The sequence below is a fragment of the Myripristis murdjan genome, chromosome 12 (genome assembly GCF_902150065.1).
Source record: "Myripristis murdjan chromosome 12, fMyrMur1.1, whole genome shotgun sequence".
Lineage (NCBI taxonomy): Eukaryota > Metazoa > Chordata > Actinopteri > Holocentriformes > Holocentridae > Myripristis > Myripristis murdjan.
The window spans coordinates 133,403-157,675 of NC_043991.1; the positions used below are offsets into that span (position 1 = coordinate 133,403).

Sequence of the window (24,273 nt, forward strand, 5' to 3'; positions counted from 1 at the left end):
TTAGAGAGGTTTAACATTAATATTGAGTATTCTTGTGTTTTCTGTGGATCTGAGTTAGAAACCATTTGCCATCGTTTTATCAGTGTATGTATGCTCGAAGGTTCTGGAGGGATGTGCAAAACTACATTAACAGGAAAACTGGACAAGCAATCAACTTAAAAGAAAAAGACATTTTTATTTGTTTTGAAGAAAATCAAAAAGAAAAAGACTTTTTTTTTTTTTTGTACAGCTACTGCTTTTTCTAGGAAAATTTCACATTCATAAGAAAAAATGGACTGACTCCAAACCCAGTTTTGATCACTTCCTAAATGAACTGGAGGAATACTGCATGACTATTGATGGACTTAAAAGCAAGAAGGCTCTAAAAACTGGCTCTTTCTTGGAAAGATATTATAAAAATTGATGAGTGCATATATATATATATATATATATATATATATATATATATATATATATCATCGTGCATCTCTTTATGTATCTCCTCTGTCCCCTGGTTTTATGTTTTGTTTTGCTTTTTTGGTGTTTTCTTTTCTCTCTTTGTTTGTGTTGATGTTTTGTCTCTTCCTCTAACCCATGGCAGTAACAATGGCTGCACGTTGTAAAAAAAAAAAAAAAAAAGGATGGAAAAGCAGGAAGCAGAAGTGACGTCAGTCTCCCTGCGCTGAATTGTGGGTAGCAGTGGAGCTTGGATGGGGGAAAAAAACAACAAAAAATAAAAGCCCCGTTCGCCATTTTCTCGCTGCAGCGGATTCATCGATTCAAATAAACAAATAAACACCCAGAAGGACGTGTTGTTGTTTTGTTTACGGTACTGCGCGAGGCCGCGAGACAACGAGCACGTCACAGCGGCGGGATGGCGGCCGAGCGGCGCGAGGACAAAGGTAAGCAGCGCGAGCAGCGCGGCGGCTAGCGGCCGTTAGCCGTTAGCGGCCGTTAGCCGTTAGCCGTTAGCTCCTCTCGGTGTGCTTCTGCTTTCTCCTTCAGATCAATAACAGCTTCAGCGTTATTGACAGACATGCTAATGTGTGCTAGCTAACCGGGCGGCTAGCCACGCGGCGTGGTGTGTTACCTGTCCGCTCCGTGAGGCGCGTCGCCGCGGCCAGGCTCCGCGCTGAACGCCGCGCGCACGGATTCACGGGCTGGAGCTCAGGTGCCAACCAACACCTGCACCAGGTGACTTCACTGATTAGTCCCGCCTCTCTGTGTGGAGGTGAGGTGGTCAGTGAAGTCACCTGGTGGAGGTGTTGGTTGGGATGAAACCCTGCAGCCTGTCGGCTCCATGGCAGCAGGCTGACCCCGCGGGGCCGGACGGGTCACCTGCCCGGCTCACACCGCGGAAACAGGCGTGTTTATCCCGGGATGCGGGACACCTGCACGGTGTGGACAGACCTGTGTACCTCCATATTTAGACCAAATCCCTGGATTGTGACACGAATTACGATGTGACTTTAGGTTCACAATTTTAAGTGCAGTGAAAATCAATCTTTCATACAGAAACAGCATAATAATACCTGAGACTCGGGGCTGGGTAATATGGACAAAATCAAGTACCCAGGTTTGATGATGTAAAGTTTGATAAGTCTGTGATTATTCTAGAGGTCATTATAGGTCATGTGGCTCATTGAATCCACAAGAGTCTCAGCTTTCCAGTCAAAGCAACTGATGCAGCTCCAAGACTGTTTAGGCCCCAGTCTGTACACACACACCATTTTACAACAGGCCACAAGAACACATGTGGACTGCAGGCTTTGGGGCCCAAACTGCATGGGATTAGCAGAAGGTGGGCGGGTCACACACCGGGTCTGTCTCAATCGAAGGGCTCGATGACTTCTAGGTCGCAGCCCACGGTGCCCACGTAGGAGGCGTCCGACGTAGGTGCCGATACCAAGTTTACCGGAGCTAAAAGTTTAGTGAATTGGGACGGTGTAGCCTGCGGAGGATTCCTACGTCATTATTATCGAGGCTTCCCGAAGCGCATTCGAGTGAAGCAGCGTAAAATGCCGAAGCAGGTTTGGGAGGTGTGTCGGTGAACACTTGTGCATGAAACCAAACGATAAGCAGCTTCAACGCTCTCAAGATGGACAACATGGATTCTGTAGTTTTATGTATTTTATTTTATTTTGTCTTGGTGAAGATGCAGAAAATTAAGATAATTGTTACACTTCACCTCTCCCAATTAAAGTAATTGTACACATGGCTACATTGTAACGTACCTGATGTGCTGATGGTTGCTATGGAAACATCGTGCAAAATGCCTGTCTAACTCATCTAACTAAACTTGCATTTCCAGGCGTTGTTGGGATACAGTTAACAGCTAAACCGAATCTATGGTGGTAATTATAGGCATGAAAACTTATCAAAACGTCATGATATAAACATTAAGACGGTCTAAAACATGCTTCATAATTCCAGCTATGGAGGCTGATCCAGAAATTCAACTGGACCGAAAGGTACCATGGGAAGTAGGCTGTGATGTCGGCCGTGAAGCATCGTGGAGGTGTTTCCTGCAAATTAGTCAAAAATAGGCTGGACCTGTCTGCTGCATTTGCAGGACCCTGCGCGGTAAAACTGAATTGGGACAGCACTCGTCGCGCCGCTGTGACGTAAGCAGCCTACAAATACGACCTAGGTAGAGTACAGCCTTTGAATTGGGACAGAGCCACCATTTTACAACAGGCCACAAGAACACATGTGGACTGCAGGCTTTGGGGCCCAAACTGCATGGGATTAGCAGAAGGTGGGCGTGTCTGCAAAGGGGAGAGAACCCATTTTCATTCACACAGCTGGAGGTCAGAGGTCAAGGGACCCTGCTGGAAACAGACATAACAGATTTTCCCTCATCAGCGACAACCTAGCATGACATGCTTGGCACCAACTGGTTTGATATGATACCAATATCTGTAAACCCATTCAGCAATATTAATAAAATCTAATTAAAAAAATTAAAGAATTGTGATATTAACGGTGGTGCAGTGGTTAGCACTGTTGCCTCACAGTGAGAAGGTCCTGGGTTCGATTCCCACCCAGGGTCCTTTCTGTGTGGAGTTTGCATGTTCTCCCCGTGTCTGCGTGGGTTTCCTCTCACCATCCAAAGACATGCAGGTCAGGTGAATTGGAGAAGCTAAATTGCCCCTAGGTGTGACTGTGTGTGTGAATGTCAGTGTTTGTCTGTCTGCCCTGCGATGGACTGGCGACCTGTCCAGGTGTCTCACTGCCTTCGCCCTATGAGCGCTGGGATTGGCTCCAGCAACCCCCCGTGACCCTAGTGAGGATAAGCGGTTTAGAAGATGAATGAATGAATGATATTAATGTGAAAACGCGACAGCACAAACTCAGATACCACAGCTGATGATCGTTGGTGTTTTCATGAGACACTTAGACACAACAGACTAACTAAGTGGTCATCAGTGATGTGCAGATGGTGAGCAGGCAGGTGGAGCCACAGAGAAACAGCTACAACACAATAACACGTCCAGAAGATCACATCACTCTACTGTGATGCAGCTAAAACCAGGAGAAGACCGAAATTACTCTGTACCACCGTACTGCTGATGTTTCTGACAATATCTGGCCTCGTCACTGTCGACAAGATGTTTGATGCTGCAGAAGGTGGAGATGTTTGATGCTGCAGAAGGTGGAGATGTTTGATGCTGCAGCAGAAGGTGGAGATGTTTGATGCAGCAGAAGGTGGAGATGTTTGATGCTGCAGCAGAAGGTGGAGATGTTTGATGCAGGAGAAGGTGGAGATGTTTGATGCAGGAGAAGGTGGAGATGTTTGATGCTGCAGCAGAAGGTGGAGATGTTTGATGCAGGAGATGGTGGAGATGTTTGATGAAGGAGGAGGTGGAGATGTTTGATGAAGCAGAAGGTGGAGATGTTTGATGCTGCAGAAGGTGGAGATGTTTGATGCTGCAGAAGGTGGAGATGTTTGATGCAGGAGATGGTGGAGATGTTTGATGCAGGAGATGGTGGAGATGTTTGATGAAGGAGAAGGTGGAGATGTTTGATGAAGCAGAAGGTGGAGATGTTTGATGCTGCAGAAGGTGGAGATGTTTGATGCTGCAGCAGAAGGTGGAGATGTTTGATGCTGCAGCAGAAGGTGGAGATGTTTGATGCAGGAGATGGTGGAGATGTTTGATGAAGCAGAAGGTGGAGATGTTTGATGCTGAAGGTGGAGATGTTTGATGCTGCAGCAGAAGGTGGAGATGTTTGATGCAGAAGGTGGACATGTTTGATGAAGCAGAAGGTGGAGATGTTTGATGCTGAAGGTGGAGATGTTTGATGCTGAAGGTGGAGATGTTTGATGCTGCAGCAGAAGGTGGACATGTTTGATGCTGAAGGTGGAGATGTTTGATACTGCAGCAGAAGGTGGAGATGTTTGATGCAGAAGGTGGAGATGTTTAATGCTGCAGCAGAAGGTGGAGATGTTTGATGCAGCAGCAGGTGGAGATGTTTGATGCTGCTGCAGAAGGTGGAGATGTTTGATGCAGCAGCAGAAGGTGGAGATGTTTAATGCAGCAGCAGAAGGTGGAGATGTTTAATGCTGCAGCAGAAGGTGGAGATGTTTGATGATGCAGAAGGTGGAGATGTTTGATGCTGCTGCAGAAGGTGGAGATGTTTGATGCAGCAGCAGAAGGTGGAGATGTTTGATGCTGCTGCAGAAGGTGGAGATGTTTGATGAAGGCTCTCTTGTTGCAGAAGGGGAGCTGAATGTGCTGGAGGACATTTTGACTGAAGCTCCAGACCAGGATGATGAGCTCTACAACCCTGAGAGTGAGCGCGATGTCGGAGATAAGAAAGGTAAGAAGTGTCTCTCTGTCTCTCTAGAGCTGGTGGACCGCGGTCCGGGCACGGACCCAGTGACAGTTCTAATATTGTTAAATAAATCATTTGTTGTTATTTTTTCTCTGATGGTCGCGGCTGCAGACTGCATGCACAGCTAATCTAGTAAATTGGGCTTTCACATAGCGCTCGACCGGCAGCCATTCATTGTGTATGTGATCGCGGGGCGCGGGGCCCAAGTTAAAAAATTTTCAAACTGGGCGCAGTGCACACGGGCGCTGGCACCAGCCAGCTCGGTGCAGAGCAGTGCGCCCAGTTTGAAAATTTTTTAACTTGGGCCCTGTGACATCACCTCGGCCCGTCCAATGGGAGAGAATATTGGAATCTGAAAAAAATCTGGATTTGGCCGAACGGCAGGACAGCAGTGGAGGAGAGCGTCAGTGTGTGTGTGTGTGTGTGTGTGTGTGTGTGTGTGTGTGTGTGTGTGTGTGTGTGCAGAGCTGTGGGACAGCAGACTGCAGGCCCAGCATGCAGAGAGAGATCACCAGCTGTGTTTACAAACTGCCACATATACATGATGTTTCTGCTTTCCACCCAGTGCTGCTGTAAACTGAAGCAAATGATTCTCTACACGGACGGGAGGCGTGTGCATTTACAGATCTACATGATTGACATCATGAGACTTGCACTACTCTTGTGAAGAAAATGCAGTGTAGTCATACATTTATCACGCAGAGCGCGGCCCAAACCACACGCTATGTGAAAGCCCCTGAATACGACACGAGCGTCATCAATAGCCAAGCCAATCATATCGATTGTTTACCTTTCAGCGCCAGAGAATAGCGGAAGAGAGGAAATGAGATGAGAAAACGGCTCCAAAATGAGAAAAGTAGAGAGTGAAAACCGAACATTTAAAGATGAATGGACGGACCAACACATGTTCATTCTGCCTGCAGCCATTTCTAAACCATCATGCCTCATAGGATGTGGATCAATAATCAACAATCAATAATGTCTAAAATTTAGACATTGTAAGGCAGGAAATTTTAGTAACTGGACCTCTTTGAATTTTAATTGAATACCCTGGGTTAGGGTTAGGACTGGGTTAGAGGGTTAGGACTGGGTTAGGGTTAGGACTGGGTTAGAGGGTTAGGGTTAGGACTGGGTTAGGCTTAGGACTGGGTTAGACGGTTAGGGTTAGGACTGGGTTAGAGGGTTAGGACTGGGTTAGAGGGTTAGGGTTAGGACTGGGTTAGAGGGTTAGGGTTAGGACTGGGTTAGGCTTAGGACTGGGTTAGACGGTTAGGGTTAGGACTGGGTTAGAGGGTTAGGACTGGGTTAGAGGGTTAGGGTTAGGACTGGGTTAGAGGGTTAGGGTTAGGACTGGGTTAGAGGGTTAGGACTGGGTTAGAGGGTTAGGGTTAGGACTGGGTTAGCGGGTTAGGTTTAGGGTTACAGGGTTACAGGGTTAGGGTTAGGACTGGGTTAGAGGGTTAGGTTTAGGGTTAGAGGGTTAGGACTGGGTTAGGGTTAGAGGGTTAGGACTGGGTTAGAGGGTTAGGGTTAGGGTTAGAGGGTTAGGACTGGGTTTGAGGGTTAGGGTTAGGGGGTTAGGACTGGGTTAGAGGGTTAGGACTGGGTTAGAGGGTTAGGGTTAGAAGGTTAGGACTGGGTTAGAGGGTTAGAGGGTTAGGGTTAGGGTTAGAGGGTTAGGACTGGGTTAGAGGGTTAGGGTTAGAGGGTTAGGGTTAGAGGGTTAGGACTGGGTTAGGGTTCGGGTTAGGACTGGATGGACTGGAACAGAACATCATGAATTGTTTTGGGGTAAGCAACCTTGTGGGGGAGGGAGACCGCGATCTCTCGTCCAATCAGATGCCTCCTCCTCTTTTCAGGGACGAAGAGGAAGAGCGATCGCTCTGACAGCCAGGACCTGAAGAGGCTCCGCCCCTCCGGCCACACCTCCTCGTCCTCGTCGTCCAATAAGAGAGCCCTTCCTCCTCCTCCGTCTTCGTCATCTGGTGGAAAAAAGACGGCGGGCAATCGCAGCGGCAGCTACAGGCAGGATTACTATGACGACCGGAAAGGGCGGCGGCGCCATGGAGATGATGCTCGTCGTCGAGATGGCGAGCGGCGAGCAGAGGGAGGCGTCGGCCAATCAGAGGTCAGCATGCTGACTGTTTTCTTTATATCTCACTTATTTTGTCTTTTAAAAGAGCAAGGATTTTATTTTTATTATGTGGTTTTCTGTACTTTTATTGATTTATGTTGTTATTTTTAATTTATTAGTTATTTTATCAGTCAGTTTCTTTTCTTAATTAGTTTTTGCTTTTTAAATTTAGTTTCCAATTCAGTGTTTATTATACAAGCTTTTTATTTACTATTAATGTTTTGTATTTTTAATTTCTGAATTATTTACGCACATGTACAGTAGTCACGCTGAAGAAGGGATGTTATTGATACTCCATCAGTTCAGCTCTTCTTCAGTACTTTGACTGGTTCCCATTCATTCCTAAGTAACTGCATTTTAAAAAGGACAGGATTAGCATGTAAACAGTGATGCTCACAGCAGCAGGGTTAGGTTTACATCTGTGAGTGTGTGTGTGTGTGTGTGTGATAATATTATATTTAAGAATAATTTTTGAATCAAATTACATTGTTTATTTTGATTGTTTATCTGCATTACTGTTACCCAGAAGCTCCGGCGTGATGAGAGGCACTCTAGCCCCTCCCCCTCCCGCCACCATGACGACAACCGCCACCACCAATCAGACGAGGACGAGGAAGAGCGGGACGTAGCGGCGGCTTCAGAGGAGCAGGAAACAGGAAGCTCCGCCTCCCCAGCTCCCTCGCACGCCGACGAGGAGGAGGAGGAGGAAGAAGAGGAGGAGGAGGACGAGGAGGAAGAGGAGGAGGAGGAGGAGGAAGTGATGGAGGAGGAGGAAGAGGAAGAGGAGGAGCAGGAAGTGAAGGAGGAAGAGGAGGAGGAAGAGGAGGAGGTGTACGAGCGGCGGGAGGCCAACGACTACGACACGCGCAGTGAGGCCGGCGAGTCGCGCTCCGCCTCGTCCGTCAGCTTCTCCGAGGAGGAGGAGGACGAAGACGAGGAGGAGGAGTCAGGGAGAAGCTCTGCCTCCGACGCCTCAGGTGAGAGGAGGGACCTCGGAGCGCTTTAAACATCTGAGGAAAATGTTTTTAAATGGGGAAAAATATAAACATTCACTAAGGAGAATTTGGAAAAATAATTTGAAGAACTGTAAAATATTGCTATATTGTTTACCAATATAAAATATGAAAAATAGAAATGCATATTTTAAAACATTATTATGGCATTAATCATGTAGTGACATGAACAGGGTTTAATTATAACGTCAAGGAGGGTTAGGGTTAGGGTTAGGGTTAGGGTTAGTATTAAATCATTTGGAAAAATAAATTAGAGAAGTGCTTGGAAAACGAAAAAAGAAACATTTAATAAAAAAAATGAAGTGAATAAAAATGAAATAGTTTTTAGTTTAAGTTTTTAATTAAAATCAAAGTAAAATCATTTTTGCATTTATTTCTACATTTTAAAATTTCCACTCATAGGAAATAAATACAAGAATTTAGTAAAAACTTTGAACAGGAGAGGGCTTGGAGAGCGATTTGATGGAAATAATGCCAACAAAAAACATGCAGCCTTTTGAAAAATGTTATGTACAAAATACAAACATTAAAAATATATATTTGCAAAAAATATTTAACAGATATGAATTAAAAATATTTTTAAACTGTAGTAATTCATCCAAAATTAATAAAAATGCAAGGAAGTATTTTTTTTTTAATTAAATGTAAAAAAAAAAAAAAATTACATTTAAGAAATTTTACAACAATTGCAATTAAGAATTCATAAAAATGAAGTTTCTAAAATACTTAATAAAAAAAAGCTTCATTAAAAGCAATCAATCTGTTTAAGGAAACATTTTTTAAAATGAATAAAAAAGAAATAATCAAATTGTATTAATCAACAATAATAATAATTTAATTGAATGATTTAATTTTTTCTTTAGGCTCTGAGAAGAAGCGGGAGAAGCTGTCTTCGTCTGTCCGAGCCGTCCGAGCCGTCCGCAAAGGCATCGAGAGTAAACACGCACACACACACACACACACACACACACACACACACACACACTGAACACATTCAAAAATAACCACACAGTATGTTTTTTGTTTTTCATTATTTTCTTTGAGTGTTTTCATTTTGTTTTGTTTTATTTTCTGTTATTAGGTTGTACTTTTTAAAAAACTTTTTTGTATCTTTACTGTTGTCAGATGTCTTGTGATGTAACTCCTGGTGTGTGTGTGTGTGTGTGTGTGTGTGTGTGTGTGCAGACCAGAGCAGTAAGTTGCGCTACATCCTGCGGGACGCTCGCTTCTTCCTCATCAAGAGCAACAACCATGAGAACGTGTCGCTGGCCAAGGCCAAGGTCCCGCCCACTTCCTGTTTCCCAACTAACGCTCTCGTCGTTTTACTGTTAACGAAACCCTGTTTCATTATTTTTCGTGATTTTTTATATACTGTGGTTATATTTTTAAGGTGTGTGTGTGTGTGTGTGTGTGTGTGTGTGTGTGTGTGCAGGGTGTGTGGTCCACTCTGCCGGTCAATGAGAAGAAGCTGAACGCGGCGTTCCGCTCGGCTCGCAGCGTCATCCTGGTGTTCTCCGTGCGCGAGAGCGGCAAATTCCAAGGTGTGTTTTTATTCTGTTGTGTTTTCTGTGTCACCAGCAGGGGGCGCTGTCCCGTCACACACACAGTCATGTTTTGGCCCGTAACTCCCGCACTGGAAGTGGTGCCAGAACCACAGCTGATCAATAAATATCGACAAGAGTTCAGTAGAAAATGAATAAACCTGAAACCTCAAACTGTTGTTTGATGAATTTTATCCAACATGGCGGACCGCCGCTGCGTTACCCTGAAACCCACCAGAGTTAAGGTCAAGGTTCTGATTGGCTGAAGGCTCTTTTGGACACGCCCACACACTCACGTTTCTGTTTTGTTGTTGTTTGCGTGTCCAGGCTTCGCTCGGCTGGCGTCCGAGTCGCATCACGGCGGCTCGCCCATCCACTGGGTGCTTCCTGCCGGCATGAACGCCAAAATGCTGGGCGGAGTCTTCAAGATCGACTGGCTCTGCAGGTGAGTGGCCCTCCGCTCGCTCCTCAATCATCAGTATTAAAACTAGACACTATTTACTATATTTATTATATGTATATATAATTATGTGTTTAGTACTTTGCATTTTTAATTTTATTTTTGCTCGCTCTCTTCTACATATTTTTTCCATCCATGTAATATTTGAAATATATTGAAATATATATTTACTTCCTGTAGGCGGGAACTTCCCTTCACGAAGACGGCTCATCTGTCCAATCCCTGGAACGAACACAAGCCCGTGAAGATTGGACGTGACGGACAGGTAAACCGCGAAACCCACAGCTTTTACTTTGACAGGGCATTAAGTCAAATATTTTCTTTATTATGTACGCCATCTCAATTAAATTTCTGCATGACTGTTAATAGGGCTGAACGATTTTAGGAACAGATCTAATTGCGATTTTTCTGGCAGATATTGCGATAGGTAACGATAGGTTACCTCCCGGTGTCTGCCGGTGCTCCTGTCATACGGGGCCGGGTCAGCAGGACGGGACGGGCGCCTCGCGGGGCCCGAGTCACACAGCAAACGAAGCTGTAACTTCAGTTGGTTGTGTTGCCGCTGAATGTTCGACAGGCTCTGCACAGAACCTGTTTCTGGTGCACGTCTGCAGTCTGAAACCTGAAATACTCCCATATGACCGACGTGCTGCTGTTTTGGGATTAAATCCCCTGACTCCGCCTCTGGTTCAGCTGAAGCCATTTCAAAACACGTTATTTAGGGACACCAGCTTGTTGTTACTGAGCGTGTGTTCCGTTGCCTGGACAATGGCTGTTTCTGATTGGTTAGCGTGACCTGTCCACGTGCAGCATGCTGCTTCTGATTTGTCAGCTTGACAGGGCATGATGGCAGGATGGTAGGGAGCCGGCATGTATGTGTAAAATAGTCGACACAACAGATCCTGGGTCAGTCAGGAGCGCTGCAAAAAAACACAGCTTTTGCAATCTCAAGATTGCACTGTCTGAAATCGCAATTTCGATCAGAAAACGATAAATCTTTCAGCCCTAACTGTTAATAACAATAAAAATTATATTTGCCTCTCTCTTCTTCTCCAGGAGATCCAACCGGACGTCGGTGCCCAGCTCTGTGCCCTCTTCCCATTGGACGAGAGTGCTGATGTGCAGCAGGCGGCGCGCAAAGTGCGCCACCATCATCGCCGTGGAAATGGAGGCGGTGGACGCGGCGCTGCCTCGTCTTCGGAACCACCGCCACCACGACCACGCGGCCGGCCACCGCACCGCGACCCGGGCAGGTTAGCCCCTCCCACTTCTCCTCCCGCTTCCGGTGACATCACAGGACAACATCCCGGGAAACGCCGGCACTTTGTTCTTTCACTTTACGACGACGGGGGCTAAAAAAGAGAGTAAAAGAATTTTGGCTTGGATTTTGTCAAAGGAGTGGGACGTCTGTCCCAAGTTTATATCTTTGAGGGAGGAAAAAAAATCCTAGGTTTGGACATTCCATACGAGTGGGAGGTTTGTCACTGGTTTGCATCTTTGACAACAAAATCATTCTTGGTTTGGATTTTCCAGATCGAGTAAGAGGTCTGTCCCCAGATCGCATATTTTGCAAAGTAGAGAATTCTCAGTTTGGATTATGCCAACCGAGTTGGACTGTTTTTTTTCTCAGGTTGACAACAAATTTTTTTTTTTTTTTTTGGATTGTCCTGACCAGGTGGGAGGTCTGTGCCCAGTTTGCATCTCTGATGAAAAAAATTTCTAGGTTTGGATGTTTCCAGCTGAGCGTGAGGTCTGTTCCAGAGTATTTCCTGGTTTGGACTTTCCAGCCAAGTAGGAGGTCTTCCCAGGTTGCATCTTTGATGAGAAAAAAATGGTTTAGTTTTCCCTACTGAGTAAGAGCTCTCTCCCTAGTTTGCACCTTTGAAAAACAATATTATGGTTTGGATTTTCCAGCTGAGCAGGAGGTCTGTCGCTGGTTTGCAAAAAAAAAAAAAAAAAAAAAAATCTTGGTTTGGAATTGCGTTACTAAGTGGGTGGTCTGTCGTCAGTTTGCATCTTTGACATTGAAGGAACGTAGGTGTCAGTTTGGATTTGCAGATTTTTTTTCCGGCCGAGAGTGAGGTCTTTTCCCAGTTGGTGCATCTTCGGTGGCAGGGCGGTTCTGTAGCTGAGCAAGTCCCTGATTGGCCAAGGCTGAAACGGTTTGTTTACACTGAGCTGCTAGCTGGCTAAGCTAATACTTTCCTAGCTCTGCTGCCTAAAAGAATTTGAGTTTGTACATTGATTTGAAATTAATATTTTTCCCCTTTTCAAAGGTTTTTTCTTCACAGGAGTTTCGCCCCCTGGTGGCTGATCGCAAAAAATCTTCCATTTGTTTTCATTTTTAACATTTTTTTAGTTTGGACTTCTGGGTAATTAAAGAAACAGGAAGATGAAAAAGTTGAACGAGGAGAGGAAAAAAGGAGCAATTGCTGGTTTTTCTAGGACTTTGCTTGCTGGACTCTGATTGGCCGACAGGGGGAGAGGGAGGCGATCGAGTTAGCTTCGTAATGAATGGCGAAAAAAGAAAGAGAAGGGTGAAATATTAAAAAGAAAAAATATCCTGCCTGGACTGGACTGCTCGAATGATGTCACTTCCTGTTGGTTTGGTTGATGTCAGAGGGGAGGGAGTGGGCGGGGCCAAGAGATGAGGGCGGGGAAGGGGTGTGGCCATGGACTGTGGACTGGTAAGGTTTAAAAAAGTTTTAAAATGGACTTAAATGGACTTTTAACTTGAAAAAAATCATGGAACTGTGAAAATAAAAGCCTCAGAAGCCCCGCCCCCTTTTCCTCCCCCACCAGTAGAACGGACTGCAAGGTTAACCCTTTAAATACACCCCCCCCCCCCCGCTCCCACCCCAACACACACAGTGATGTGTTAAAAAAAAAAAAAAAAAACAGGTGACAAATGGACTGCAAAAAGTTTTTAAAATTTGAAAAATCTCCCTCTCTTTCTGGCCGGAAACGAAGGAGCCAATCGGAAAAGAGAGAGGGAGAGAAGCCCCGCCCCCTTCTTTCAAATAAAGAACTGAGCAAATTAAAAAGAGGGAGGGAAGGAAGTGTTTTAAATTTCTCCTGAGAAAGACTGGTTTCTATGAGAGGGGGCGGGGCTTATGTCGGAGGGGGCGGGGCTTTGTGTTTGATTGACGGGACTACATCTGCATCATCACTTTCTGCCCCCCCCTCCTCTCAGGTATTGAAAAAAAAAAATAAAAAAGGGAAAAAAATAAGAGGAAAAGAGAAAAGCTGGACTTTGAGATGAACTTTTTCCTTTTTCATTTTTTTTCTAAAATTCTTCGTAAATCTGGTTGCCCCCCCCCTCACAACCACCCACCTCCCCCCCCCCTGCGACAGAGCGGTATGTTCTTCATGTTGGAATATTTGAAAATGAATTTGCTTTTTTAACAGACTGTAGGAAATGTTTGTGGCTGGTTTCTAGTGTGGAACTGAATTTTAACGGTTTTTCCAGGATGATGACAAACAAGTTATTAGTAGTATTAATTTACTAATTAGATTTAATATTAATTACAAAAGTGTTTAAAAATGAATACATTTATATATTTGGTGATTTAAAATAATGAATATTTAATATTAAATATTTAGTAAAATTCCTTTCTGTAAATGATAATATTGATGATGGTAATAACAAAACAAGAGAAAGTAATTTAAAGTAAAATGAGAGGAATAGGAGTAAATGTGATGTTAAGGAAAAGAAGAGTGAAATAAAAGTCAGAGAGATGGTAGAGTGAGGTAGACAGTGAATGGAGAGAGAGAGGCTTCTGCAGCTGATTGGCCCAGCAGGCTGGTGGTCGTCATGGAAATGATCAGCTGATCAAATGATCATAGAAAGAAATGATTGGCTGAGGAGGCGACAGGGAAACTCCCGACTTTCAAATTCACCTTCAAGGCAGAACGAGCGGGGCCGCCAGTCCCTCGCTGTCCTGCGAAAAAAACTTACCTGCCGGCCCCTCCCTGTCCAGCGTCTCCCAGCGTCGAGGTTACGGGCCCCGCGAGGCGCGCCGCGCCGCGTCTGAAGCCGGGCCCGCGGAGCCCGTCCCGTTCTGCTGACCACCCGGGCCCCGGGCCCCCGGGGCTTTTCTCAGTGTCAGCGGTTTTTACAGCTCCTTATTGGACATGGAGCAGACACAGACACTCACACACACACACACACACACACACACACACACACACACACACAGACACACACTCTCACACACACACACACACACACACACACACACACACACACACACAGTTGTCCTCGTTCTGCCTTGAAAAAGTTCATTGAAATAAAATTAGAATTAAAGATAAAAAACTCAGTCATTAAAATTATATTTTCTGTAATTAAACATTAACATATGATGTTACATTTATTTGCCTCTATAGTGTTTTTATTTTTTTATGTTGCGTTAATGTCATCATCAATAATTTGCAGAAAAAATATAGAAAATAACTTAAAGAAATGAAAATGTGATTGAATTTGGACGTGATCCTGGAACAGCCGTTAGCTAGATGTGGGGTTAGCGGAGGTGCTAAGCTAACGCAGCCGGCTCCCTCATGAATACTGAATGAGGTGGGCGTGGCCTCTGCGTTGGTGTGTGTGTGTGTGTGTGCGTCTCACTATGCTTGTTTACGTAGGCGTCGGCCAGAAGAGTACGACATCAGCGGGCGGAAGCGAGCGCGCCTCGACTACCAGCCCGACTTCCCTCAGAGACAAGGTACCACACACACACACACACACACACTCACGCACACACACACACACACACACACTCACGCACGCACACACACACACACACACACACACTCACGCACACACACACACACACACACGCACACACACACACACACACACACACGAAAAGTGAGTTTTAAAAGAGAAACAAAGAAAAAAATGAACTTGAGTTTGACTAACTGATGAAAAGGCTTTTATTTTGACAGGTTTAATTTAAAAAGCCAAACATTTGAGATCCAACAAACTTTTTTGTTTATTTTAATTTAATTAATTTTCCTCATAAAATCAATTCAGTTTGAAGTTTGTGAGACAGACAGACAGAGAGAGACAGACAGACAGACACAGACAGACAGGCAGAGAGAGACAGACAGGCAGAGAGAGAGACAGGCAGACAGACAGAGACACTGCAGGTCAAGGCCCACAAACCTGATAGTAGAAGCTGAAGCAGTCAGTCAGTCAGTCACAGTCAGTCACAGTCAGTCACAGTCAGTCAGTCAGTCAGTCACAGTCAGTCAGTCACAGTCAGTCAGTCAGTCACAGTCAGTCAGTCAGTCACAGTCAGTCACAGTCAGTCAGTCAGTCAGTCACAGTCAGTCAGTCAGTCAGTCAGTCAGTCAGTCAGTCAGTCAGTCAGTCAGTCAGTCAGTCAGTCAGTCAGTCAGTCAGTCAGTCAGTCAGTCAGTCAGTCACAGTCAGTCAGTCAGTCCAGTCAAGTCAGCAGTCAGTCAGTCAGTCACAGTCAGTCAGTCAGTCAGTCACAGTCAGCAGTCCCAGTCAGTCAGTCACAGTCAGTCAGTCAGTCAGTCAGTCAGTCAGTCACAGTCAGTCAGTAACAGTCAGCAGTCAGTCAGTACAGTAGTCACAGTCAGTCAGTCGTCACAGTCGTCAGTCAGTCAGTCACAGTCAGTCAGTCAGTCACAGTCAGTCAGTCCAGTCACAGTCAGTCAGTCACAGTCAGTCAGTCAGTCAGTCACAGGTCAGTCAGTCACGTCAGTCAGTCACAGTCAGTCAGTCAGTCAGTCACAGTCAGTCAGTTCACAGTCAGTCAGTCACAGTCAGTCAGTCAGTCGTCCAAGTCAGTCAGTCAGTCAGTCACAGTCAGTCAGTCAGTCACAGTCAGTCACAGTCAGTCCGTCAGTCAGTCACAGTCAGTCAGTCACGTCAGTCCCAGTCAGTCACTCAGTCAGTCAGTCAAGGTCACAGTCAGTCAGTCCACAGTCAGTCAGTCAGTCAGTCCGTCACCAGTCAGTCAGTCAGTCCAGTCGTCAGTCAGTCACAGTCAGTCAGTCAGTCAGTCAGTCACAGTCAGGTCAGTCACAGTCGTCACAGTCACGTCCGTTCACAGTCAGTCCAGTCAGTCAGTCAGTCACCAGTCAGGTTCAGTCAGTCACAGTCAGTACAGTCAGTCAGTCACAGTCAGTCAGTCAGTCAGTCACAGTCAGTCAGTCAGTCACAGTCAGTCACAGTCAGTCAGTCACAGTCAGTCTCAGTCAGTCAGTCAGTCAGTCACAGTCAGTCAGTCAGTCACAGTCAGTCAGTCAGTCAGTCACAGTCAGTCAGTCAGTCAGTCAGTCAGTCAGTCAGTCACAGTCAGTCAGTCACAGTCAGTCAGTCACAGTCAGTCAGTCAGTCAGTCAGTCACAGTCAGTCAGTCACAGTCAGTCAGTCAGTCACAGTCAGTCAGTCAGTCAGTCACAGTCAGTCAGTCAGTCACAGTCAGTCAGTCAGTCAGTCAGTCACAGTCAGTCAGTCAGTCAGTCAGTCACAGTCAGTCAGTCACAGTCAGTCAGTCAGTCAGTCACAGTCAGTCAGTCAGTCACAGTCAGTCAGTCAGTCAGTCAGTCACAGTCAGTCAGTCAGTCAGTCACAGTCAGTCAGTCACAGTCAGTCAGTCACAGTCAGTCACAGTCAGTCACAGTCAGTCAGTCAGTCACAGTCAGTCAGTCAGTCACAGTCAGTCACAGTCAGTCAGTCAGTCACAGTCAGTCAGTCAGTCACAGTCAGTCAGTCAGTCAGTCAGTCACAGTCAGTCAGTCAGTCAGTCAGTCAGTCACAGTCAGTCAGTCAGTCAGTCAGTCAGTCAGTCACAGTCAGTCAGTCAGTCAGTCACAGTCAGTCAGTCAGTCAGTCAGTCACAGTCAGTCACAGTCAGTCACAGTCAGTCAGTCAGTCACAGTCAGTCAGTCACAGTCAGTCAGTCACAGTCAGTCAGTCACAGTCAGTCACAGTCAGTCACAGTCAGTCAGTCAGTCAGTCAGTCACAGTCAGTCAGTCACAGTCAGTCATCCACAGTCAGTCAGTCAGTCAGTCAGTCACAGTCAGTCAGTCACAGTCAGTCAGTCACAGTCAGTCAGTCACAGTCAGTCAGTCAGTTAGTCAGTCACAGTCATTCAGTCAGACAGTCAGTCAGTCAGTTAGTCAGACAGTCAGCCACAGTCAGTCAGTCACAGTCAGTCAGCCACAGTCAGTCAGTCACAGTCAGTCATCCAGTCAGCCACAGTCAGTCAGCCACAGTCAGTCAGTCACAGTCAGTCAGTCAGTCAGTCAGTCACAGTCATTCAGTCAGACAGTCAGTCAGTCAGTTAGTCAGTCAGTCAGCCACAGTCAGTCATTCACAGTCAGTCAGTCAGTCAGCCACAGTCAGTCAGTCAGTCACAGTCATTCAGTCAGACAGTCAGTCAGTCACCGTCAGTCAGTCACAGTCATTCAGTCAGACAGTCAGTCAGTTGCCATCAGGCAGTCACAGTCAGCCACAGTCAGTCAGTCAGTCAGCCAGCCAGTCAGCCACAGTCAGTCAGTCACAGTCGTTCAGTCAGACAGTCAGTCAGTTGCCATCAGGCAGTCACAGTCAGCCACAGTCAGTCAGTCAGTCAGCCAGTCAGCCACAGTCAGTCAGTCATCCAGTCAGCCACAGTCAGTCAGTCACAGTCAGTCAGTCAGTCAGAGTCAGTCAGAGTCAGTCAGTCAGTCAGTCAGTCAGTCACCGTCAGGCAGTCAGTCACAGTCAGTCAGTCACAGTCAGCCAGTCACAGTCATTCAGTCAGACAGTCAGTCAGTCACCGTCAGTCAGTCAGTCAGTCAGTCACCGTCAGGCAGTCACAGTCAGCCACAGTCAGTCAGTCAGTCGTCCAGTCAGCCACAGTCAGTCAGTCAATCAGTCAGTCAGTCATCCAGTCAGCCACAGTCAGTCAGTCACAGTCAGTCAGTCAGTCAGCAACAGTCAGTCAGTCAGAGTCAGTCAGTCATCCAGTCATCCACAGTCAGTCAGTCAGTCAGCCACAGTCAGTCAGTCACAGTCAGCCAGTCACAGTCATTCAGTCACTGTCAGTCAGAGTCAGTCAGTCACCGTCAGGCAGTCACAGTCAGCCACAGTCAGTCAGTCAGCCAGTCAGCCACAGTCAGTCAGTCAATCAGTCAGTCAGTCAGCCAGTCAGCCACAGTCAGTCAGTCAATCAGTCAGTCAGTCATCCAGTCAGCCACAGTCAGTCAGTCACAGTCAGTCAGTCAGTCAGCAACAGTCAGTCAGTCAGAGTCAGTCAGTCATCCAGTCATCCACAGTCAGTCAGTCAGTCAGTCAGCCACAGTCAGTCAGTCAGTCAGTCAGTCACAGTCAGTCAGTCAGTCAGTCAGTCACAGTCAGTCAGTCAGTCACAGTCAGTCAGTCAGTCAGTCAGTCAGCCACAGTCAGTCAGTCACAGTCAGTTAGTCAGTTAGTCAGTCAGTCAGCAGTCGTGCCTGGTGGCAGGGCCGTAGCCATCGTTTTAGAAGTGAGGGGGACAAATTGTTCAGAGGTCTGTTGACTGATTTATCATAATGGCTGTTAAAGTGCGGGGGACATGTCCGCCCTGTACCCCGTGTACCCCGCGTCCACTACGCCCATGCCTGCTGGCCTGGACTGGTGGCCTGGACTGGTGGCCTGGTGGCCTGGTGGACTGGTGGCCTGGTGGCCTGGACTGGTGGCCTGGACTGGTGGCCTGGTGGCCTGCTGGCCTGCTGGCCTGCTGGCCTGCTGGCCTGGTGGCCTGCTGGCCTGGTGGCCTGCTGGCCTGGCTGGCTGGCTGGCCTGGCTGGCTGGCTGGCCTGGCTGGCTGGCTGCTGCACGTCCTCAGATGGGACGGGGTTCTGGTCCTGTAGAGTTTAATGTGCTTATTGCATTTCATCTTTTACTTTGGATTTCATGTTCATATTTAAACTGCTTTGACTGATTTTAATGTTTCATCATTAAATGTTTAAAATTGTCATGAAAAATATTTTGTCCAGGTGTTTTGAGTAATTTGACGGAGCAGACTGGACCTGTCAGTTTTAACGTGTTATGACTGATTTTCTGTCTGTTGTTTTTTCGGGCTGAAGCCTCAGCGGCTCGTTGCCTGTGGCTGAGTTTGATCTGCTGGAGTCGGGGCGGGGCGGGGCGGGGCTGGGCGATGAGCAACTCAGTAATTTCTGTTTGTCTCCTCAGGGTTCATCCAGGACCTGCGGAGCCAGCCGGTGGACAGGTGCGGCCAAACCACCTGGAAACTTTCCAGAGAAACCCACAAACTGTTTCCCGGCGTTTCTCTTCTCGTGCATGTTCTTATTGCTGCTGTTTCCGTGTTTTTTTTGTGGCTTTATTTTGAAAGCGTGTGTTTGTCCCGGCAGGAGGTTCTCCGGCGTGCGGCGAGACGTTTTCCTCAACGGGGTCAGTCCTGATTGTTTCTTTCATCTTTATTGATTTATTGATGGGGAAGTTCCCCGTGTCATGTGACCTGTCTGTTTTCATGTTTTCATACCGGGCGGCGGTTGGTCATGTGACGTGTCTGCTGTGTTTCAGTCGTATAACGACTACATGAGGGACTACCACCACGGCGTCGGCCCCCCCGCCCCCTGGCAGGCGCTGGTACCGCCCACCTTCATCAGTTTTATTGATCTGCTCTGAGTCAATAATCAGTGTTTCTTTCCATCTTGTCTTTATTTGAATTTTATTTTTCATTTGCAGTCATAATTATAATTATTATTATTGTTGATGTTATCGTAATTAGTAATAATAATAACAATAATAATGATGATAATAATGACAGTAGTAGTATTTTGAGTATGTTTTATTTTTTTGCTTCTTTTTCATGTATTATTTCACTGTAGTTTCTCCAATTTCATTTGTTTTTGCTCATTTAATTTGTTTATATTTTTGTTTGTACTTTATATTATTATAAGTATGTTATCAAACAAGTTTTATAAATTAATTACTTAATATTTTATTACTTTTTAATATTTGCAATGTTTCCTTATACTTGTTTTTTTTTTTTTTTTTGTCTTTGTCTCAGGCCCCGTACCCGGGCGTGGACGCGCCCCCCCACCACCCGTACTACCACCACCACCACCACCAGCAGGCCCCGCCCCCTCCGCAGGCCCCGCCCTACCACCACCATCATCATCATCACCACCACCAGCAGCAGCAGCAGCAGGCGCCGCCGCCACCGCACGACAGCCGCTTCCGTGACAAACGGCAGACACGCTCCTTCAACTCCAGCCCTGTACGTCTGCACGCCGCACGCCACCGCACGCCGCACACTGCACGCCAAACGCCACATGCCGCCACACACTGCATGCCAAACTGCACGCTGAACGCCAAACCAAATGCTGCCTGCGCCAAACTACACGCCAACGCCGCATGACAAACGATGAGCTCAAATATTTAATTGGATACAGAAAAATCGAACTTTTCAGGAAGAGAATCATAAATGTTTCTGTCAGGACGGAGTTTTGTGCGGCGCACAGATTTAACTTGTGTAAAAACTATTTGGACAAAACCCCCAAAACTGACAAATATATATCATAACCACAGGTTTTAAAAGTTTATTTTGGATAAAAATCATTATTGATGGAAGTCAAACATTTGAAATACATTCATGCAAAATAATTTAAAAATACAAATTGATTAACTTACAAGGAATATGAGTAATTATTGCACAAAATAAATTATATTTAAAAAATGTGCACGTATGCAAGAGCTTTCTTTTCATGAAACAAAAGTAAGTAAATTTTATTTATAGAGCACTTTTCACACTTTCAATGCCTTACAGTGCATAATAGAATTAGAATGCAGTTAAAATACCATTTATGACATTAAAACAATTAAAAATGCAATAAATGCATAAAGTGCAGTCAGTTTCTAACAGCCCTGAGTCAATTAGGAATTAAAATGCCTGTTTGAACAAGTGTGTCCTGAGATGTTTTTTAAAAGTCCACAGAGTCCATGGAGTCCCGGAGCAACCGTCCTCCCGGGGCCACCGCTTTAAAAGACCTGTCACATTTTATAAAAACACAACAAAAAATAAAATTAATGATTTCTGACTGCAGAATGAGTTCTGAATCAAGCAGCGCAGCACAACCCAACCAAACAATAAGAAATCATGAAATAAATAGTAAATACATAAATAATGAGTAATTTAAGAATAAATAAATCAGTTATATTCCTGTAAGACAAGAAAGACACTGGGAATATTAAATATGTAGAAGTGAGTAATGTCAAATATAAATGAACATGACTGAGCCCCATGGGTGGCTTTTATTTTGACAGGTCTTAATTTCTCCTCTGAATAAAATTGGCGTCACGTCTCAATTCATTATTGTTGTTATTTATTTGTTCATTGTTTGTTTCTAATGTTTTTAACCCTGTTTCTGTTTTTCTGTTTCTGAAACAAAAAGATGAATTTTTGTCCTTTTTTCCCCACGATGCAGCACGACTACGACATGCGTGTGGACGACTTCCTGCGGCGCACGCAGGCGGTGGTGAGCAGCCGGCGTGAGCGCGAGCGGCAGCGTGAGCGCGAGCGAGGAGGAGGAGGAGGAGGAGGGGGAGGAGGAGGAGGAGGAGGAGGAGGAAGGAGGGAGAGGGAGAGAGAGCGAGGCAGAGAGAGAGACAGGGAGAGAGAGAGAGACAAGGAGCGACAGGGACGCTACCGCCGCTGACGCCGCCCGGCCCGGGCTTTTATTTTCCAATTCTCATGTGTTGTTGTCTTGTAAAGTTGATGTCATCATGAACTTTCAAAATAAAAGGATTTTGAGTGGTCAGAACCTGTCGCCACATTTTCACCTGTAGTTTTCTTCAAAATAAAAGTAGAATTAAAGAAGATTAGCAACCAAGCCGGCTTTTAATTAGTTGGGGGGGGGGTGTCACTTGAACTTTATTTACCTCAGAAATGTAAAAAAAAAAAAAAAAAAAAAAAAAAAGACAGGAACCTCGTGTGATGTCAACAGAAGAAACCTGTTTTTTTCACTGCTTTTACTTTGAAAACGTCTGTTTTTGGTTAGATTGTTGTTTTTTATTTTATATTTTTATTGTCATCGTGAAGATAAAGGTGAAACTTTATTTTGAAAAGTCACTTTGTTTTTCCTACATACATAAATAGAAGTAACTACTTTTAATTTGTTAAGAGTACGTTTCAAAATAAAAGTAGCTTGACACTGAAAGGGAGGTGAACAGGAAGGGGCGGGGCCAACTTCCTTTGATGTCGTTCTGTTTGTTTTTTGGGGTTTTTTTTCAGCTGGAAAACTTTAAGCTGGGGTCAGGAGAGGGCTTTTATTTTGATATTCCCAGTACTTTTTCCATCATGTTCATGAAACTTAAAACAATAAAATCCCAAGCAAAATTATTTGTTTCCTTTAGAAAACAACTGTACAGACTTTTTTTTTTTTGTTTGTTTTATTTTGAAGGTAGACGATAAATACACAACTTCCTGTTTGAAGTCTTGTTTTATTTTTGTTTTCTGTTTACTCAGTGTTATTGTAAACAAAAACTGTAAACAAGAGGCAACGTTATGGCTGATGCTCGTTTCTCATTGGACAAATGGACGAGGAGGGGCGGGGCTTGTGTTGTTTTTGCACAAAATAAAAGTGGAAAGTAACAAAACCGTCTTTGCTTTTCTTTCACATTTTTTAAATTGTATTTTCTTGCATGTTTAGTTTTTGGTTTTATTTATTTGTATTTAAAAATATGAAATCAGATTTGACGATGGTGTTTACAGAGAGGCTCCACCTCATTGTTCTGTACGGAAAGCCACAAGGGTCAAATTTCATCTTCGACAGCCTGACAGCCTGCTCCTGTGGCTAATGTTACTATGTTGGCTTGAATAACTTAAAGGAATATTCCTACATTTTCATGCAAAATCTTCTTTCCCCGTCGTCCCCAGACTCAGACCAGAGGGCTGCCCTCTGAAGGCTCCACATCCCCAGGCTGTGTGTTCACTCTCAGGCTCAACAAAACCTAAAGCTCCAGTCAAAGTTAAGTGGTATCACGACGGCGGTTCTCATCAAGGTTTGTTCAGTCCGGCTGTCAGCTTTGGGCTCTGTGTGCGTTCACAGAAAAGGAGGCGTTTTGGCCTCATGTGATTCTACTTCCGCCAAAAATGGACCGTTCACGGGCTGCAGATTTCACACAAGAGGAGCAGCTTGTCCTCATGGAAAGCTATGAACATTTTAAAAATAAAATTGACGCTAAGAGCAACACTGTGGCCGCAAATAAGGCGAGAGAGGAGAGCTGGTAGAAAACTGCTGACCGAGTGAATGCGTAGGTCAACACTGACTCTCATTATATTCTATATATTCATTCAGTATTATGAATTTTAGTTTAGAAATATGTAACTTCAGTAGCCTTATGGGAGTGTTGCCTAGGAATTGGAGGTAAAGCCTGAGGTGAAGTCAGGTGACTGAAGGTGTGTGTGGGTGACGCAGCAGGCGGTGGTTACCATGGTTACATGACAATTTTGACCACTATTTACGCTGCTTAGAGCTCCTTGTCAGTGGTTTCAGATAATTGTTTGTTACATTTGAAGTTTAACTAGAATTATGGAGCCATTTCTGTTGATGTTTGTTTGCTCCTTTTTTGTTAAATCTTTTTTTTTCTAAATGGGAATAAGTGGCGTTTGGAGTGTGTTTGAATCACCACGGGCTGCTCCCGTCCAATCATCACCTTCGGATGCCGTGACAGTCACCGTTATAATATAAGGGGTTTCCTTAAGAAAAAAAAAAAAAGTAGGCTGCTATAACAAAGTCTGTGATACAACGGAATATTTCTAACAAACGTGAAGTCTGTGCACCGCTAATAGCATACCTGCATTGTGCAGGTATAGCTTACTATTAGTGCCACGCACACTGTTTGCCCTACTGTGAGCGCACAACTTCTATCCGTGGCATTCCCGACACTTGGCTCAACAATTCCCCTTTTCCACCAAAAAGGACCTGGATCTAGTTCGGAGCTGGTTCTAGAGCCGGTGCTTAACTGGTGCCAACAAAGAACCGGTTTGCTTTTCCACCGGCCAACAGCCAAGCGGAGCCAAGTCAGAGCCATCAGTTCTTTCTCTGGCTCCTGTTTAGCCCCTGCTCAGAGTCGGTGCTTGCCTAGAACCAGTTTGGAACCAGTTTGGCCCCTGCTTGGGCGGTGGAAAACCAAAAAACTGGTGCTAAGTCAGGCACCGGCTCCGAACCAGCCCTGGTGGAAAAGGGGTACAAGTGAGCAAAGTATAGCGTATTCCCTCAGATGAAAATCTATACCGCTCATGGAGAATATCGTCAGGAAATGCCAGCGGATCCGCGCGATCCCT

The 24,273-nt window shown here is 45.4% G+C and overlaps 1 protein-coding gene across 2 annotated transcripts; it reads left to right on the plus strand.

Annotated features, from left to right (window-relative positions):
• The first annotated feature begins 638 nt into the window (after window positions 1–638).
• ythdc1 (YTH N6-methyladenosine RNA binding protein C1) lies at window positions 639–22,583 on the plus strand. Of its 2 annotated transcripts, none has more exons than XM_030065172.1 (16): window positions 639–881; window positions 4,699–4,800; window positions 6,675–6,943; window positions 7,476–7,926; window positions 8,826–8,897; window positions 9,148–9,242; window positions 9,395–9,503; window positions 9,831–9,948; window positions 10,144–10,228; window positions 11,020–11,216; window positions 14,602–14,681; window positions 19,155–19,191; window positions 19,334–19,373; window positions 19,506–19,571; window positions 19,996–20,205; window positions 21,413–22,583. In XM_030065172.1, exons 1-16 carry the CDS (start codon window positions 854–856, stop codon window positions 21,641–21,643), a joined length of 2,190 nt encoding a protein of 729 aa, XP_029921032.1. In that variant the 5' UTR covers window positions 639–853; the 3' UTR covers window positions 21,644–22,583. The 2 variants fall into 2 exon arrangements, with proteins under 2 accessions (XP_029921032.1, XP_029921033.1); XM_030065173.1 differs by having other exon boundaries at window positions 7,479–7,926.
• Window positions 22,584–24,273: the final 1,690 nt, after the last annotated feature.

Coding starts and splice junctions, on each gene's coding strand:
- ythdc1 (XM_030065172.1), top strand. CDS start 854: ATGGCGGCCGAGCGGCGCGAGGACAAAG. Junction 6,944..7,475: donor GAGGCGTCGGCCAATCAGAG/GTCAGCATGCTG, acceptor ACTGTTACCCAG/AAGCTCCGGCGTGATGAGAG. Junction 19,572..19,995: donor CCGCCCCCTGGCAGGCGCTG/GTACCGCCCACC, acceptor TCTTTGTCTCAG/GCCCCGTACCCGGGCGTGGA.